The sequence below is a fragment of the Ixodes scapularis genome, unplaced genomic scaffold, assembly GCF_016920785.2.
Source record: "Ixodes scapularis isolate PalLabHiFi unplaced genomic scaffold, ASM1692078v2 PGA_scaffold4__175_contigs__length_147842914, whole genome shotgun sequence".
Classification (NCBI taxonomy): domain Eukaryota; kingdom Metazoa; phylum Arthropoda; class Arachnida; order Ixodida; family Ixodidae; genus Ixodes; species Ixodes scapularis.
The window spans coordinates 86700621-86717904 of NW_024609879.1; the positions used below are offsets into that span (position 1 = coordinate 86700621).

A 17284-nucleotide genomic window follows, 5' to 3' on the forward strand; every position below is an offset into this window, starting at 1 on the left:
ATTTGCCTCCCGGAAGAGGCGTAGACAGTAACGCCAGTTGAACCTCTAGCGTACATTATGATAAGTCTATGGACAGCCGACGAGGGAACTCTCGCGCTTTCTCGTCATATTTGACGGGACGTTACGAGAACAGCTGCCGCAGCCGGCTCCGCCACCGCCGCTCGAAGGAAATAGATGCAAACTTTACGCGCTTGTCGCCGCCGCCGCCGCCACTGGGAGCGAATTCGCTCCCGCGGCAGCGGATTTCTTCTCCACGTATCGGTTTGATCCGACAAGTCTAATAGATTATAAATAAAGTTGTGCCCTCCTCCTCCTCCTTAGGTGTAAACGTACCATTAGGCGGCATGTGGAACCACCACAGATACCGTGCTGTGTTAACGGGATTGTCCGGTCAAATTTCGTATTCGAGAAAACAATTGAATATCATTGTTATTGCCTCGAGACGCATCGTACGTGCAATATCTGAATTTTATATGCCCCTCTGCGTGAATAATTGAATTTATACTGCTCCAATCGCATTCTAGCGTAAACGCTGCTTTCGTTGGTAACATTGAAGCTCTGACGTCGCAAAACACAACGTGAGCATTTCGTTCAATCCCCACCCCTGCCCGTTTCGATCTGGATGAGCATCGTACTGGCGTGCGGTCGTGTATCGCTACTGCGTGGTGCACGTTAAAGACCCCAGGCTAGCGGTTGTACTGCACTGGCTAAATTGCTCATCTACAGCTGGGAGACTCGTCGCTCCTGTGAGGCAGACCAAGTTCTAGGCTGTATTAGCCCCGAGAGCGAACACAAGCGTCGCTGCGGTCGCCGCGCCCGGATTGGGTGAGGTGTACCGTGACGTCAGGGGGAGGACTCCGCTCCGCCATCTCGCATCGGCTCGCTTCCCAGCACCGGTTTCCTGGTTTGGCGTTGTGTGTCGCAAGCTCTTCGAGGAGCTGGACTTCGTTTACTCGGTGTACATGACGTTTAGTTAGGCCGATATTAACGTGCTTCTGTACATTTTATAAGCCTGCTTGTCCCTTTTAACTTTAAAATTGGGTTAAAAATCCCGAAAGCTATCGGTGGAGGCAATTCCGCCGATGAACCTCCCCGTCCGTCCACACGACACAAGGCAATCTTGCGAGGGGTCGGTGAAGCGGTGGCGCGAGTGTTTCAAAAGCTGGAATTCTGTTCCTTGCACGTTCACGATTTAAGACGATATCACATCCCGCTTTCAAGGCATTTGAAGTGGCATTTATATCATGGGCCTTTGGGGTGGTCGGAAAATTAGCTCGCGACTTTGAATCTGCGCTGCCACTCTGCATGCGCTGGTTCGCACATGTTTTAAAGGCCATGCGTCTGATGATCTTGAAAGTGCTCGTGGAACAGGGTTGTTTCAGATAAATGTAGCTTCTTCGTGAATTAATTATATAGTTTACACACGCATGCAGGCATATTTCTTAGAAGCTGCCCAATTACTGGAAATTAGCTTGTATGGTTGCAGGAAAAACGGCCGAATTGCCCCCAGTTGTCTGTAAATGTATCGGCCAAACTATGCACGGCAATAGTGCCGTAATATGGAATGTTTATACTTTTTCCTGTCATTCTTTATTCCAGCCTTGGGTATTCCGAAAATACACCGTTTAGTCTGAATTGTCATTTTCAATTAAAAGGGACACTGCAGAAGGTCTCCAAAAGATTCTTCAGCCTCCAAACTCCCTAGAGCTGGACTCTCTGACATCAGAGAAAAACAGGAGAAAAACAAGCATTCGAACGTCTGCCCAGTGGTAGATGCAGCACTATCAGCAGAAAATGTGGAACCTGTGAAGGGCGACAGTCTGCGGGAGAAAAGCTTCAGGTATTTTAGCTTCAGGACAATTCGATTTAAGTAAAATTTCAATTTTAGGGCTTAAGGGGCTAATAACGAGCTAGACACCTTCGCTAACGTTTGTTGTGCATTACTTGGGGGTTGATATAAACAAGTCCACAGATACCACCCGTGTAGTCTATTGAAATACTATCCGAATCCAGCAAAGGTCAAATGCGAGCAATGTATATAATAAATGTTCCTTGTTTTTTTTGTTTTTTTTTTTACTTTGCCCCTGCACTTGGGCTGTCTTACTTGTAATTCTCTCTTCATGGCCCAGGCTGTATTTAACATGTTGCTCGAACAGCATGCAGCTTTTCTGCTTCGGCGATCTTGTTTAAAAACAGAGATACAAAAAAAAAATAATATACATAACCTGCCAATTCATTCAGACCATCAGCATCATTTATTGTGCGAGATGTAAATCTATAGTGATGCTCCTGCAATCGTGGCCATATTTCTTTATTTTCATATACCAGCTGCGATTCATGCGTTGCCTGCCCTGTCAACCATGCTTAAAATGTTGGTTGAAGTTTCGCCTGTAGCTACAGACCATACCTCAATAAAGGCACATAAAAAAAAATTTTCACTTCAACGAAAAACACGCCAAAAAAATTAAATAGAAACGAGAGCGCCGTCAGCTACCGTCGTCACAGCCTCCACAGGGCGAGCGGGCCGAGTCGGGGAAAAATTCTCTCCTCGCCGTGACGTCACCCCGGTTCGCCGTAAGGGGGCGCCACGCGAACTTCTCGGGGCTAATAAACATATAGCATCTTCGATCAACTCGCACCGGAATCGCCCTGAAACCAGCACAGTGCACAGCGCTCCTCGGTCGTGCAGCGCGATGTCGGTGCAACATCGAGGACAAACTGCGCCGCGCCGGCGGCGCCGGTGCACCGCGGCGAGCTCCACCTTGCGTCACTTCACGTTTTGTTCGTTTTTTCTTGCGCAGGTCAGTGCACGGTGCCCGTCTGCTGTCAATTTCTTCTATTCTTTTACTCGCGGATTTGACGGTCCCACAGAAATAAACATCGTGGACGTGATTGCCGATGGGGTAAAGAAGCGGGTGACAATTCCACATGTATATGTTGGCCATCATTATTGGTTCAAGAAAACGAAACACCAGATAATAGCCGTACCTCGCTGTCATCGAAACTCCTCGCGCCGCTTTCCACGAAGTTCGTGCTTTCCGGGCGCTCCTTGCCACCGCAGCAATCGCCAGTAATCGCGGCGATGGCGAGAAGCTCGTCGTCTCGCCGTCAGAAGACCCGAGGAAATCATCTATAGTGCAGCTGCGAGGCGTGTTCGTTTTTGCAAGATCGCCATCTCGATAGTCTGCGCGTCTGCTACTCCCGCCATCTTCTCGATTCCCGCTCCTGGCCGCAATGCCTGATGGGACTGCCCCCCGGCGCACCACCGATTTTCTTGGTGCGCGTTGGGGCAACGAAAAGCCGCACCGGGAGGGTGCGCTTCGTTGATCGAGGACGTACGGTGCGCACCGGTGCACTTGATCGAAGATGAAGGGGCGCACCTCAGTGCCCCGGTGCGCACCGGTGCGGATGATCGAGGATGCTATTAGACACAACCCAACTTTTTTTTTTTTGTCTTGTCGTTTGCCTACGAGTAAACGCCTCAGCGTGCTTCGTTTTTGCTGTTGTGCTCAACTTGTTTCGTGGTTGGGTGAGATTTTTGTTGGGCGGTTGGGTGCCACCATAGAGTTATTATAATGTACGCTAGAGGTTCAACTGGCGCTAGTGTCTATGCGACTTCCGGGAGGCAAATTGAAGCAGACGGCAACCAGTCAACTTTTGCGGTGCTCCTGTGCATTCCTATGGGAAAACGCGTGTGAAATTTGTCTCTTCGCCGGAAAATAACATAAATAACTTTTATTATTTCGGTTGTACCGGATAGTGTGTACATTTATTAACATTGTAAAAGTGTAATTGCTTTAATTACAGCATTTTTCTTTACCACTGAACGATGTTAAGCTTCGCTATATTTCAGGCCCAAACCTATGTTTCATGGCAGGTATGTAAAAACGAGCTACGATTCTAAGCAAACTAACGATCGAAAATAATGTAGAGTGTGTTCAAGGTTCGCTAGCATTGCAGTGGCGCAATTATATATTGCTAATATGCCCGTCCTGTCACTCTATGAAAATGACTCCTTCGTGCTTCTTTACGACGGTTAAAAAACATTTGAATATAAGAAATAAAGTACGTGGACTACGAAAGGTGTGCCTTTTTATTATTTCCTATGCCTGGCAGTATTTATCGGGCACCTATTCTCTGACTTCTCCCTATTTGCAAAGATTTGGAGCGTGCGCAGGCGTGCGGTTGATGATTGGAACCCAGAACATGCATCTTTGCACATATTCATGAGCAGAAAGAATAAAGCAGTACTTAATTATTGCAAAATTTATTTTGATCACCTGCATGCACAAGGAGTTACTTATCCAGTGTTACTGCATAGTTCTTGCCGCCTCTCTTGGTTTCCCACGTGTCTTTCGTTCGTTTGACGCGTATATCCCCCATGGTGGAAAGCGCCGGCCCCGTGTTCGCGCTAACAGTGTCCGACAGTGCACATAAATACATGTACGAAGCGGTTTTAGCACCGCTTTTCATGCCACGAATTTCAAATAAAAACGCCGTAACCGACCAATTATTTTGTCTGCGTGACTGAGAAATGTTCCAATGTGCCAGTACGTACGAAATATTCGTGATATTTGCTCTTATAACCGAGCGCAGAGAGAAAATGCGCTGCTTTTTCCCATAGAAATGCATTACCGGAAGTCATTTTCGGACTGGTTGCTGTCTGCTTCAATTTGCAGCAGCACACTAGCGCCAGTTGAACCTCTAGCGTGCATTATAATAACTCTATGGGTGCCACAACCACCGGGCAGCACATGCGAGCAGAGACATGACGTTCCACACTTTTCCGCGAGACGTGCAGTGACGAGCAAAGTGGATCGTCGCGGTGCGTAGGGACTGGGTGCCCGTCAAGATCGAGGTCCCGCTCATCTCACAGAAGAGTGCTACGAGCTGAGCTCTAAGCGGACAAAAGGCTTGTAAGCTGAGGTGTGATGCTGTGCCAACGATATTAAACTACGTCCACCCACTCGTCGCCCTAGTCGGATCAGTCAATTGAGGTCTGTTCGATTCGCCTGAACTGGCTGAACTAGTTCGGTGGTGCAGGAACTGGTGGATTCGATTAAACCGGAAGTTGCACGACCGCTGCACTGGCGCGTTCGATTCATCCCAGTTCTGAACGAGTTCAGACCCAGTTCCTCGAAATCTTGCACCGGCTCCGAACTCGGTTCCGCGTTCGTGCAGAAGCAGACGACCAGAGCAGACGGCGATAGCAGAACTCCTCGTTCGTCTCTGCTCGCGGTGCATTTTTAGCAGCGCTTGCTCAAATGTCGTCGATGTTTAACAATAACGCCGATACGGAGGTTGCATTTCCTCTTATTTATGATAATAACGTACCCGCGGAGGACGCGGAATTGAGATCATAACCGCGGGGTAGGAATTTGCTTGATTATGATATTCTAAAGAGTAAAGCGTTTTAGGCACCTGCTCGCGTAGGTTTGGCTCCCTGTGGTGAGTGTTGAAATATTGGCTCACGTAAATTGTTTCTTTTTGATGCTATGTAAGGATCCACAGGGTTGATATTCTTACTTACAGACACGGGAAGGTATTGCCCTCTTGATAGTCCCCGCCTTCAGTTGCTCTTGGATACATATTGACGACTCCGATACATTGCAGAGGTCTGGGATTTAGTGCGTTGGCACTCGCATGTCCCTGTAGCTGAGCATAATACTGCATGCTTTGTCTGCTGGTATCTGTGGACGCCCACTAACGGGCCTGGGAAAACGCCGAGAATCGGCATTTTTTCCGATTCTCGCTTTAACTTGACGTCAAAGTTACGGCCGATAACTGTCTTGGCCAAGACGCTATCGTCAGGCCTTCGTCTTCGAGGTGACCGGTATACCGACCGCGCGCTGCCGCCAGTGACTCCCGACGCAAAATCATCCTGATGCCGCAAACCTATCGTCGAAATGCAAAGATTCCCTTTGAGGGGCATTTGCGCTACCTTCTTGATTTGTTACCGACTATAGTTCAAAAGTTCCTGGCTGAATCGAACAAACCTTGATTATGCAGCGAAACCGAAACCAAGAGCTTGGCCATCTCGAAGTTGTATTTAGCACGCGTGCAGCCCGATATCTGTTTGACCCGCGTGTGAAAATGGAGCGTAGCTACGATTCACCAAGCTCGTGCAAGTCAAGTGACGACATGCATTTGAATGGTTCGCCGTTTGCCTTCGACCCGCGGACGTCGCCTCTGAGGGAATGACCCGCAGCCTCATCACCGATCCAGTGGATCCGCCGAAATGCGTACCCAGATGCCGCTTCGTGTACCTAAGTGCCGCTTCAGCGGCGAAATCTGCATCCTTTGCTTTGCAAGCGCCCCTAGTTCGATCGGCGTCCGTCGTGGTTGTGTTTGCGCGAAACGGCATACGTTTGCTCGAAGCTTGTGGCTGTCTGCGAGTAATATCCTGCTAAAAGGCGCGATTTCTTTTGCACGTGCTTGGGAACAGCATTAAAAGAACCGTATTTCAGTAGGGTACTGCCTAGGAGACTATATCATTCGAAACAAAATACAAGACATCCATCGACCAACGCTTGTTATTCCGACCCTCCGACAAACCTTTGCATTTTGTGACGTCACGCAGTACCTACGGATGTCAGCCATTAACACTGGCGAAATTCAGGGCGCAGTTTCGTGCATAGGATCATGAAAGGTTTAATTAATAACGGGAGGTCATTTATCAAAATAAAAATGACGTTTGTGTATATGATGGCTCCCCCGACGTAACAAACGCAAGAACTTAAGTACTTTCGGTTTCGACCGCACAATGCCTTTAAATATAAAGCGAAGTCCCGAAGCCGCGTGATGACTTTAAAGTGACCGCATAAATCGGCTTGGTGACGTATCGCGCTATGATTTATCAGAAAGGTGACCGAAGGTTCTGGAAGATCCGGAAAAAATTTAAAAAAAAAACAACAATTATTGAAGTAAAAAAAGAAAGGAAGGTAATTGGTTTTCTTTTGGGACTGCATCTATCCGCTCGCTGCGCAACCTCTCACCGGCGCAAGCATCGATAGATGGCGGCAGCGGCCCCGGTGGTTGCTGAGCTGCCGGGTTCGCTGTTAACAAACAAACAAAACAGATTAAAAACGTTTCTCTTAATTTTTTTTTTTTTTGTGTTGCTTAGTTTGTATTTTGAAATTTTAACGCGATCCATGCTTCCACTATTTTGGTCACCCCTGTGGTGGACCGTAGTGCGAAACGTTACCAAACCAATTTTAGCGGTAATTTCAAGACCTTCAACAGGCTTTGGTACCTCTCCGTACAATAAGTTAAAGATATCAGGAAATTAAATTCCGGCTTACATGCTTCGCAGTTATCTGCATTGCCAAGTCGGATGATGTCATCGACTGTGCTGTTCCACGAACGAGCCATCGTGACACGCGCAGTAAATCCTATCCTGGAATATGAATTGTTCGAAAGTTAATTTCATGCAGTCGTGAAAAACAGAGATGGTTAGCCAATGACGATCGCACACTTACAATTGGGTCGTCTGAGCATCCCTGTACATAAGTCTGCTCGTAGCAGTCCTGGTTGTGTCATCTTTGTCGCATAATTTCACGCTGACACATTTCGCGGTGCCTCCGGTGCCACCATCATACTCGTAGGAGCGGTAAATCAGATAAAAGGTTTCATTCTGACTCACTGTCTGCAAAAAAGATATTGAAAAGAATCGCTGTCTTCATTCCACTGCGTGGCAGTGTTACGTTAAAAATATTTCGCTTTTTATTGCAGCTATTGACATCAAAGAAAGTTCTAAAAAAAATTAATAAATCGACTTCTGCGAGCCATACACTTTGTACCTCAACACTTTATCTCAATATGATCTAAACTCTGAGACCACCATGTCATATTTGTTGTAGGTATTCCCCTGCCATATGCAGAGGTAACCCTCAGGCAAACACCAGTTTCTACACCTTCATCATACAAAAGCCTGTCCCAGGGTAGTCACTCCCTCAAGCATGCAAGCATATGACAGGATGTTTTGGCTGGGTTCTTTTCTGCGTCGACACACTGGGGCTCGACAATACTAAGTCTTGTCGTCTGAGCTTGGCCTTCGTGCCATCTGATACCGTAGAAGGAGTTACACTGATCTTGGGTTACGATTCAGCTCCCATTCTTCGAAAAAAGTTACGGAAGAGAAGCAGTAACGCACAAGACGACACAAAATCTCGAACGCAGCCGGATTTATTTGCAAGGGAACAACAAATACTGTAAACGACTTCATTTTCGCGGCCTCAAAATTTCGCGAATGGGTCCAAAGCTGAAAATTTCAAATTATTCGCGGGTTCTAATTTTCGCGAATCGAGTGTAGCTTCCGTAGCGCTCACATATTTCCCGAATTGTTCGCGGGACGTATTTTTCGCGAATTGTAGGCGATTCGCGAAATTAGCGAAAATTAGGTCCTCGCAAAAATTTAGTCGTTTACTGTATATAACCATCCACACGGAGAGGAGAGAAGGAAGGTAAAAGACATGCCGCCAGAAAGATTTCATTGAATTCAGCTAGACAGACTGACCAGCAACCTAGACACCGCACCAAGAGCAGACACCCTCCGCCAAGCAATTCGACATAATAATTCCCGGTAAGGCTATGTGAACCGAGCAAAATACAGCAATATCCCAATCCAGCCTCCGCGGACCATTTGCCCTCTACATCACCAAAACAAAAGAAAAAAGAGGATCGGTGGCCGAGTGGGCTAGCGCACACCAAATCGGAGAACTTGAAGTGAAAGCTCGCGCTGGGGGCAGGGCCCCGGGATTCTGGGTTCAATCAACAACTCTGCACACTTTGATTTGGATGAGCAATGTACCGTCGTGCGGTCGTGTTGGATCAGCACTCTAAAAAAAAGAATAGCAGATTCTTACACGCCTTGTCCTATATAAGACACCCCAAAACTTTAGTAACACGGTCAGCGCGCTGACGTCGATCCGACGGTACCTACTTTGACGAGCTGCTTGATAGCTGAGTGGTACAAGTTATTGAAATAGCCAATGTACGTGTTGCTGACTAAAAAAAAAGTAATCGGGGTTTTCTCGGCACCAGTGCAAAGCCTCGGTACTTTTTTTTTTTTTTTCTTCTGTAGTCTTTGATGCGTACTTACCTGTTTTATGAGGTAAATCTCACCGTTATCAAGCCCCTACTAAACGTTTGGGCCGCTTGTTCGACGTTGGTGCGTTATACGTCGCACCGAAGCTTTGGGGTGCTTTATATGGGAAAAAACAATGTAAGATGACAACCTTTTTTTAGTTAGTGGTGCACGAAACTCCAGGCTAGCGGTTGTACCGCACTGGCTTAATTGCTCGTCTACAGCTGAGACACCCGACGTCCACTGAGGCAGACTAACTTCCGGCTATATCAGCACACGCACGCACGCACGCACGCACACTCACACAAAACAAAACAAAGCAAGAACTCAAAACAACAAAAAAATGCAGTCGTTCCTTCAAAACTATAGATGGCGGGCTTACAAAGTTTCTGTGGTTCCTTTTAAGACTAGTTTAAACGACAAACTTCCTTTACACAAAATTGAAGCTTCTTCCCATAATGGCGGGCACACAGATTCAGCAATATATTTTGCTAGTTCAGATGATGAAAATACATTTTTCACACCTCTGTTGTTTCTGAAGAGGTTGTCATTTACGCACCGACCCACGATCGAATTTAAGTTGGTACAACTTGGTACTTTGCTCGACGTGTTGTTACAAATGCTGACCTGTAACTTAAGGTCAACAGTGGTAGAGTTTAACGGAGTATTTTATTCGAGGGAGAATGTGTATGTCGGCCCTGCGGTAGCTCGGCTGTTGTCGGAGGTGTATCTCAATGCGCTGGACCAGGGAGGTAATATCTTTAGTAGAAGCTTTGGGGGTAGAAAACGTGATTGTTCATTCATTTGTTGACGACATATTTATATGTGCCCCAAATGAGTACTACGCAATTAAGGTTCGGAATTTTATTATCGAAGAGGAACCGGAGTTATTGTTCACGGCTTTTTCCGCGGTCGTGGGGGAGTTGCAGTTTCTAGGATCTCTGGTTGTTAAACCGTAAAGGATTGTGTTGGTCGCATGGAAAAGAGGCGGCGTTATCTAGGCCCAGTGCCCCTTAGAAACTCGTAAATGTTGGTGTTGTAAATTCTCTTATAGGGTATGCTCTAAAGAAAGTCGCGCATTCATTGTGTCGGCAGTGCGCTAGTGAGCCAGTTGAAGCGGTTGAGGTTAAGTGGCTATAGTTCGGATTTATCTGAAGAACTTTTGCGTAGAAAAATTGTATAAAGGCAGAAAGCTGCGGGTGCTTCAAACAGAAATGTTACTGCTGTAATTCCGTACTTTCACAGGTTTCCAAATATTCTCAAAGCTTTGGCTCAAAAGTTCGAAGTAATTGTAATTCTTAAGGCGGATTTCAGGTTAGGTAGTTTTACACCGTTTCTGTTTGAGCGAGAGCAGGGCTGTGTGAAGAGGCAATTGGATCCTCCAGTTGGTTGCGTCCAGGAAGTTGTGTACAAAATTCCGTTTCATTGTCGGCTCTGCTACGTGGGGACGTAACATTGTCCACAGGAGAAGTGTGCAAAAATGTCTTTCCGGTATCAGAACTATCCAAAGGAACAGCTGAATGTATTGCGTGCTCGCCATTATGGGAAAAGGATATTCAATATTGTTTATATAGAGTGATTCGTTTAAATGATTTTAAAATATATCTTAAGGGGTACTCCAATGACATTCGAGCTTCCGACCTATCCATGTTTTTACGTCATTAAAGTTTCGGGACCAAGTATTAGCCACGAACTATTATCCATTACATTTCATTCGATTAGGCAAAAACAACCCAACGTCAGGGGGCGGCACAGTGTGTTGAACGGTGTGCGTCGCATGCTTTGCAAATAGCACCAGAAAGGTCATAAGGCTCCTCCGTCTTCTGATTAAGAGAGTGTAGAGTGACAGACGAAAAGCGGCTACGTCTGATGAATTCCGAGATCGAACCCAGCCGGACTTTTTAATCCCACATGACCTTCTTTTCCCAGCAACGGCTCGGCAACGGTTCTGCCGGCTGACGACGTACGACGTGGGGTAGCACAGCACGCAATCACTCATCATTTAACCACAGTGCTGTGGTGCGCATTGGCCCTGCTAACTAAGTGTAGTTACGCCCAGGTGTTTGCGACACATTTAGCGCTAGACGAAACGCTTCGTTTGCACGGGGCGAGCAACGTAAATTATTCTTTTTTTACGGTTTAAAGAAGCAGATACTCCAACGATTCATAAAGTACTAGAGTGTTTGAAATAGAGACCGCTGCTCAGTAAAGCTAGACGCGGCGTGGACAACGCGCTAAACGTCTCGCAAACACCTGGACGTAACTACACCCAGCAGGGTCTATGCCCACTACACACCAGTGCGCATCACAGTGCTGTGGCTAAATGGTGACTGATTGCGCAGGCCGCAATCAGTCACCATTTAGCCACTGAGAGCGCAGGCCGTATGGAACATCTCAAATGTAACTAAACTCCGTTATCAAGAAAACGTAGTACACTAAGAGGTACTTTACGCGAACACACACTGTATGTCAGTTATCTTTTTCGGTCTCTTTTTTTCCCATCGGTATCAATTTTAATTATAGTTGTGTGTAGTTCAATTTATTATTTGTTTACGAACCATGATGGCCATAGAAGGAGAGATAACCAATTGACCTTAGTGAGCGCTTCAAGCCACTTTTATTGAGGCAACAGCGATTAGTCGGTAATTACCGTTACGGTGGCATCTGATTCCTGGTCGAACGTAGAAGCCCAGCCCCTCTTCCCAAACCCAGCTCTTTTGTTTCTAGGTCAAGCGTCCAAAGATAAGCGGAGTAAACGAAAGGGATCTTTTCTTCATTTTTTTTTTCTTTTTTTATAAAAAGGAGGAACTCTTTTGCGACTAGCGTAGTTCGAGTGGGCTAGAAGGCAGCATCCAAGTGCCACCTGGAATCGTAAAAAAAAAAAGAAAAAATTTAGTTCCTATTCAGCTGAAATATCCTCTTAATCAAAAGACGGAAGAGCCATTCGCAAAGCAAAGTGACGCACACCGTTTAATATAGCGGTTTCATCGAGAAAGAAAACTCAGCAAACGCCGGTGGGTACGTGTTTCCGTGGCACCAGAGGCTGGCTCAAGAGTACTCATACTGCAACATAGACATTTTAAATTTAAAAAAAAAATGAAAGCCGTTTACAACTCCCTGTAACGCTGAATCAGAGCGCAGCTCTTGAGGAGGAGGGGGGTAGGTACGGAGAGGGGGCTATGCCCCTCCTCCTCTCTTGCTCGCCGCCATTTAGGGGAACATTTTACGCTAAATTTAGCGCGAAACGTTTCCGCTAGATTTACCGAGGAAAATTTTCCACTAGATTAAGCAGGGGAGGTTTTCCAGTACATTTAGCGGAGAAAATTTTCCACTAGATTTAGTGGGGAATTTTTTTCCGCTAAATTTAGCGAGGAATTTCTTCCGCTAAATTTAGCGGGAAATTTTTTCCGCTAACTTAAGCGGCGAGAAATTTGCGCTTGATTTAGCCGGAAAAATTTTCCGCTAAATTTAGCGGGGAAATTCACCCATCCTGCACCGCGCGGTAACGCCGACGCTAGAGTTCCTGTATAGGCTCCCTACGGGAGCCAGAGTTGCGCATTTGTTTTCCCCGCGCCGCCACGCCGCTATTCGCCGAAATCCGTCACGTGAGGAGCAAAGCATCCGGTGGCGTGCAAGAAAGCCACCTTTACGGTCGCTCCGCCGACGTTTCTCGCGCCCCGGCGTATGTTTCCCTGCTTTCCGCCTCCTTTTCCTCCTCTCCTGTTTTCCATGCGCGGCGGCACGCGCGGCGCCGCTATTCGCCAAATTTAGTCACGTGAGGAGCAAAGCATCCATCTCGTGTGGGAAAGCCCGCTCTACGGCCACGCGCCGAGGCTGAATGCGCAACTCTGCTACCGTAGGTAGCATATACAGGAACTCTAGCCGACGCCAACGCCGCTCAAGCCGGAAACGGGCGTCTAAGGGCTGCGCTCCAAAAACAAAACAAAAACAGAGCGGAATCAAGTACGTTGCAATTCCAAAACCCTGCACGTTTCTTAGAGATGCGGCAGTAGATTAAAAACAGCGTTTCACGGTGATTTCTGTATAGGAAGGAGATATACTGAATGCCGATTGCGCTAGGTAATGAAAATAACGGATGGAAGTGACTTTCTAAAAATAAACTTGAAGTCGAATTAATACCAGATCAATTATGAGAATGTCGCGCATTGTTACTCAATTAATCAGGTTTTTCGTTCTCACCTTCCATGCGTCCGTATGGGTTTCACTTTCCGAGGTTGCGCAAATGACCTCCTCGGCGATTGCAGCCGCAACAAGGCTAGCAAGCACGACGTGCGTGAGATGCATTTTGAGCTCTTCAGTGGGACCAGAATGTGAAATCTGTGTTAGATATGAAGCCGTTGATTGGTTTATTATACAGACAACTGCAGTTTAAAAAAACGTAAAAATAATCTTTTTTCAAATTGTACGCTCCGCTTCGTTGATCTCAGCGATCAATTCCACAGGTGGCGCAAGAGTTTAACAGCTGCAGTAGAAACATTTCGCCATAAATCAACAATGGATATTGTAGTATTACGTAATAGCAAAACGGTCAGGCTATTTCTAATTGTGAGGCCTCCACAGCAGATATTGTGTAAACGGGAATTATGTAAGTTTTAGCCGCATTTTGATAAATGAAAGAGCAATACATTTCTTTCTTTTTTTTAATTTCTTGTGGTAGTGCGACTCGCGATATTTTTTTTTTTTTTTTTGAGCAAGACCTGCGACATGCGTAGATGAAGCACAATGCTTATTTACATTGTGAAATGTTAATTTAAAAAGAAACACGTTTTTATCATATTTTTTTATTACTCTCGTTTTGTAGACTGACAACTAATATTCGCATCAGTGTTGGTCAGGCCATTTTTTTTTTTATCAAACTGAAGTAATTTTTGCGGGAAGAAATTTTCTGACTTAAGGCCGAACTCCATGGAGCGAATTATGCGACGAATAACTGACGAACGACGCTGGACGGCACGCTTGCTTTGCCCGCGACGTAGCAGCCACTGTGCTGATTCTACGCGCAGAGCAAAAGCCGCCGGGCGCAATTCATCGATTTTTCGCAGCCTATTCGTCCCATGGAGTTCTGCCTTTACTAGCATGGTTTCTATGACCGCCGAACATCAGATCATCAGGAGGTAAATCACGAGTGATGTTTTCCAGACGACCGTATTAATTCGGAATACAGCAAAGTGCGTCTTCATTCTACATCTCTTTACGCTACAAAAACTTTTGCACAACACCGGAGATCTTTAATGGAAAGTTTACTCAAATGTGCGAGAGCTTGAATAGCCCTTCTTGAAATTAAAGATCAAAATGAACTGTTATTTAAGGGAACTGGCAATTTGAATAAATATAAAGGAAACCAATTAAATGTTCACACCGGCTGATTGGGAACACAAAAATAATTCTTATATTAGTGCAGACGCCATCCTTCTGCTGGCTTTTGGGGCATATTCGAAGGCGCTCATAAACGTCGAAAAACGACCCTTCACCGGGTGGTTTGGCGAACACTTTAAGACATCCCTACAAGTAGGGTGGATGAGGAAAAAAAATATTCTCGGTAACAGACTGCAAGCAACGGCTCACGTCCATGAATGGCAAAACAGAATAATTAACAAAATAATTAACTCAAATTGAATAATTAACTTTATAATAAACGAAATTAAACGCGCGACTCCAACTAGAAACTTGCTGCGCGTCATAAGACACCTAAGTAAGTCAATGCTCCGAAGAACTGAGGGAGAGGAGGAGAGGGTAACCCAAAAGGACTTCAGAACGCCGAGCTCTCCTTGGAATGATTAGTGGGTAGACCTAAAGCTAGCAGCCTTTGTTTCCACTTCACACGTTGTGCGCGTTGGAATCCGAGAATCAAACACCGAACGCGGGCGTTCCGCGTTTCACGCATTCGACAAGTGCAGAGGAGACAAAGGCTGCTAGCTTTAGGCCTACCCACTAATCATTCCAACCAGAGCTCGGTGTTCTGGTGTCCCCTTGCGCTCTTTTCTCCTCCTCTCCCTCAGTTTCTCGACGCATATCAGGAACACTCGAAGCACGAGGGAACCACGAGGGTGTGCGGAACAAGGTGCAGCAGTCGGAAGGGTGGCGATGCGAACATGTGGATGATACGAGATAATAATCTATGCTTTCGCGTAACGCCAGTTTCCTAACCTGTGGCAAAGCAGCAAAACCTTTGCGGTGTGAAGGGGGCCGGGAACCTCCAAAACAAACATCAAAACTGAGAACGTTGCTCTTCCGGAGCTTGACCGGCACCCTGTGCGACTTACTCGTTTAAACGAGTAAGCCGTTCAGGGTGACGGGGAAAAGCGGCTGGGGAAATTGCCGACCATAGGTTACGGACATGTTGACGTGTGTTCAGAAAGCAAACATGTCGGTATTTCTTTTTTTTTTTCTTTTTTCAAGTTTTAGGTTAAACTGGTACTTTGCGAAATTTTGTTAAGACGAGCTCGTGTTGGGCGCCCGCCACGTCATTGTGTAGGGGAAAATAAATTGGCCGGTAATAAACGTATTGTGGTGTTTAGGCTGTGCCGGCCACCAATGCATAGAGCACTGGTGGCCGACACAGCCTAAACATGTTTGCGTTCTGAACACACGTCAACATGCCCGTAGCCTGCGGTCGACACTATCCCCAGCCGCTTCGTTTTTCACGTGGGTTTTGATTCGCGTTTGCAATACGGCCTGCGACGTGTCACACGCGTTCATGTTCTGCAAACGTCTATGCCTTTCCGCCTGCTTGACTAATTGCCACGTGACAACGCAGCGCATGCGCACTTGCGACAAATCGGCGCGAGAGGTGTCCGCCATAAAATTGCAAACGCTCCCCATGATTTCAGGTGGATTTTTTCTCGAATCCAGGTTCTCTATCCCCGACGCATCCACCATTTTAGAACTACCGCCCCGCCGTCTATAGGGCGTGTGACCTAGCGAATGCTCCCCACAATAACATTCCTCACCTCAGTGCTGCCCAGACTCAGCTACCCTGCGAGCTACCGAAAACCAGAAAATATATAGTTTGAGTGATATCTATCTAAAGTGCCCTCAGCGCCGGTATCGGCTTCGAGATCAACCTAGAGCTGGCGCTACTTTCGCGATATCATCATCATCAAAGCGGGGATAGAAGCATGGCCGTAGTCTCTCCAGGTTTGCCCGTGAGTTGGTGTAGATTCTTGCGTTTAATTTGTCGCATAGTATCGCTAGGAAAACAATTTTAGAGGAAAATGGTGCGGCACTGCTCGGTGCTTCAGTGAAGATCGAATCGCGTTAACAGCGTACGGCCTAAACTTAAAGAATCGCTTGTGTGGATGCGTCGTGTGGTTCTCCCGGGGGCCACTGCCTTTGGGAGTGCCACGTTCGCGGCGAGACGCTCTACCGCGAAACGGGTTCGTACTCGCGTGGCATGCTGCTCGTTGAGCGCAAACAGACACCAGTCACGCTGGTCACGGTGATGAACTCTGTTCATTTACAATGAAACAAATAACAAGAACACAGCGGCTATAAGCTGGGGAACGCCGTCGGTGTGGAGATCGCCCACGGCTGAACGGTCGTTCACAAAGGTACAAAGGACGGGGTAAACGCTCACCGGTGCGCCGGACGGTTCCCCGTTGTCGCCGCCGCCGAATCCCAGGAAGAAGAGCGAGATACTGCTGCGGCAAAGGCGGGTTTTAAGATAACGGCGGGACGAAGTGGCCAATCAAGGACCGACACGTCGATCTCCTTTCTGCGAGGGTTCGTTACGAAAATCGCCCCTAGGGGGGAAAGGGGGAAGCCACTCACAGTAGAGTTCCTGTATATAGCTACCTACGGTAGCAGTTTTGCGTATTCAGCCTCGGCGGGTGGCCGTAGCGCCGGCTTTACTGCAGGCCCTGGATGCTTTGCTTCTCACGTGACTAAATTTGGCGAATAGCGGCGCCGCGCGCGCCGCCGCGCATTGAAGACAGAAAAAGAGGAGAAGGAAGCGAAAGCAGGGGAACAAACGTCGGGGCGTGAGCAACATCGGCGGGGCGACCGTAGAGTGGCTTTCTTGCACGGCGCCGGATGCTTTGCTCCTCCCGTGATGGATCTCGGCGAATAGCGGCGTGGCTGCGCGGGGAAAACAAATGCGCAACTCTGCTTTCCCTTGGGGGGAGCATATCGAGGGGTTCTACGTGTATGCTAGGCGCGCGCAGCTGGCGCAGGGATTTC

At 47.1% G+C, this 17284-nt stretch overlaps 1 protein-coding gene across 1 annotated transcript; it reads right to left on the reverse strand.

Moving 5' to 3' along the window:
- Positions 1-7235: 7235 nt before the first annotated feature.
- LOC120837751 lies at positions 7236-13399 on the reverse strand. The gene is made up of 4 exons (XM_040207319.1): positions 13286-13399; positions 7479-7645; positions 7302-7396; positions 7236-7252 (listed from the first exon to the last, which is right to left on the reverse strand). The coding sequence occupies exons 1-4, from the start codon at positions 13388-13390 to the stop codon at positions 7236-7238; spliced, it is 384 nt and encodes a 127-aa protein (XP_040063253.1). The 5' UTR covers positions 13391-13399.
- Between the last annotated feature and the right edge of the window lie 3885 nt (positions 13400-17284).

Excerpts from the sequence above, each read along its gene's own strand:
- LOC120837751 (XM_040207319.1), bottom strand. The coding sequence starts at position 13,390 with ATGCATCTCACGCACGTCGTGCTTGCTAGCCTTGTTGCGGCTGCAATC. Across the intron at positions 7,646-13,285 it reads CCCATACGGACGCATGGAAG|ACAGTGAGTCAGAATGAAAC; the intron begins GTGAGAACGAAA and ends TCTTTTTTGCAG. Across the intron at positions 7,397-7,478 it reads GATGCTCAGACGACCCAATT|GATAGGATTTACTGCGCGTG; the intron begins GTAAGTGTGCGA and ends TTCATATTCCAG.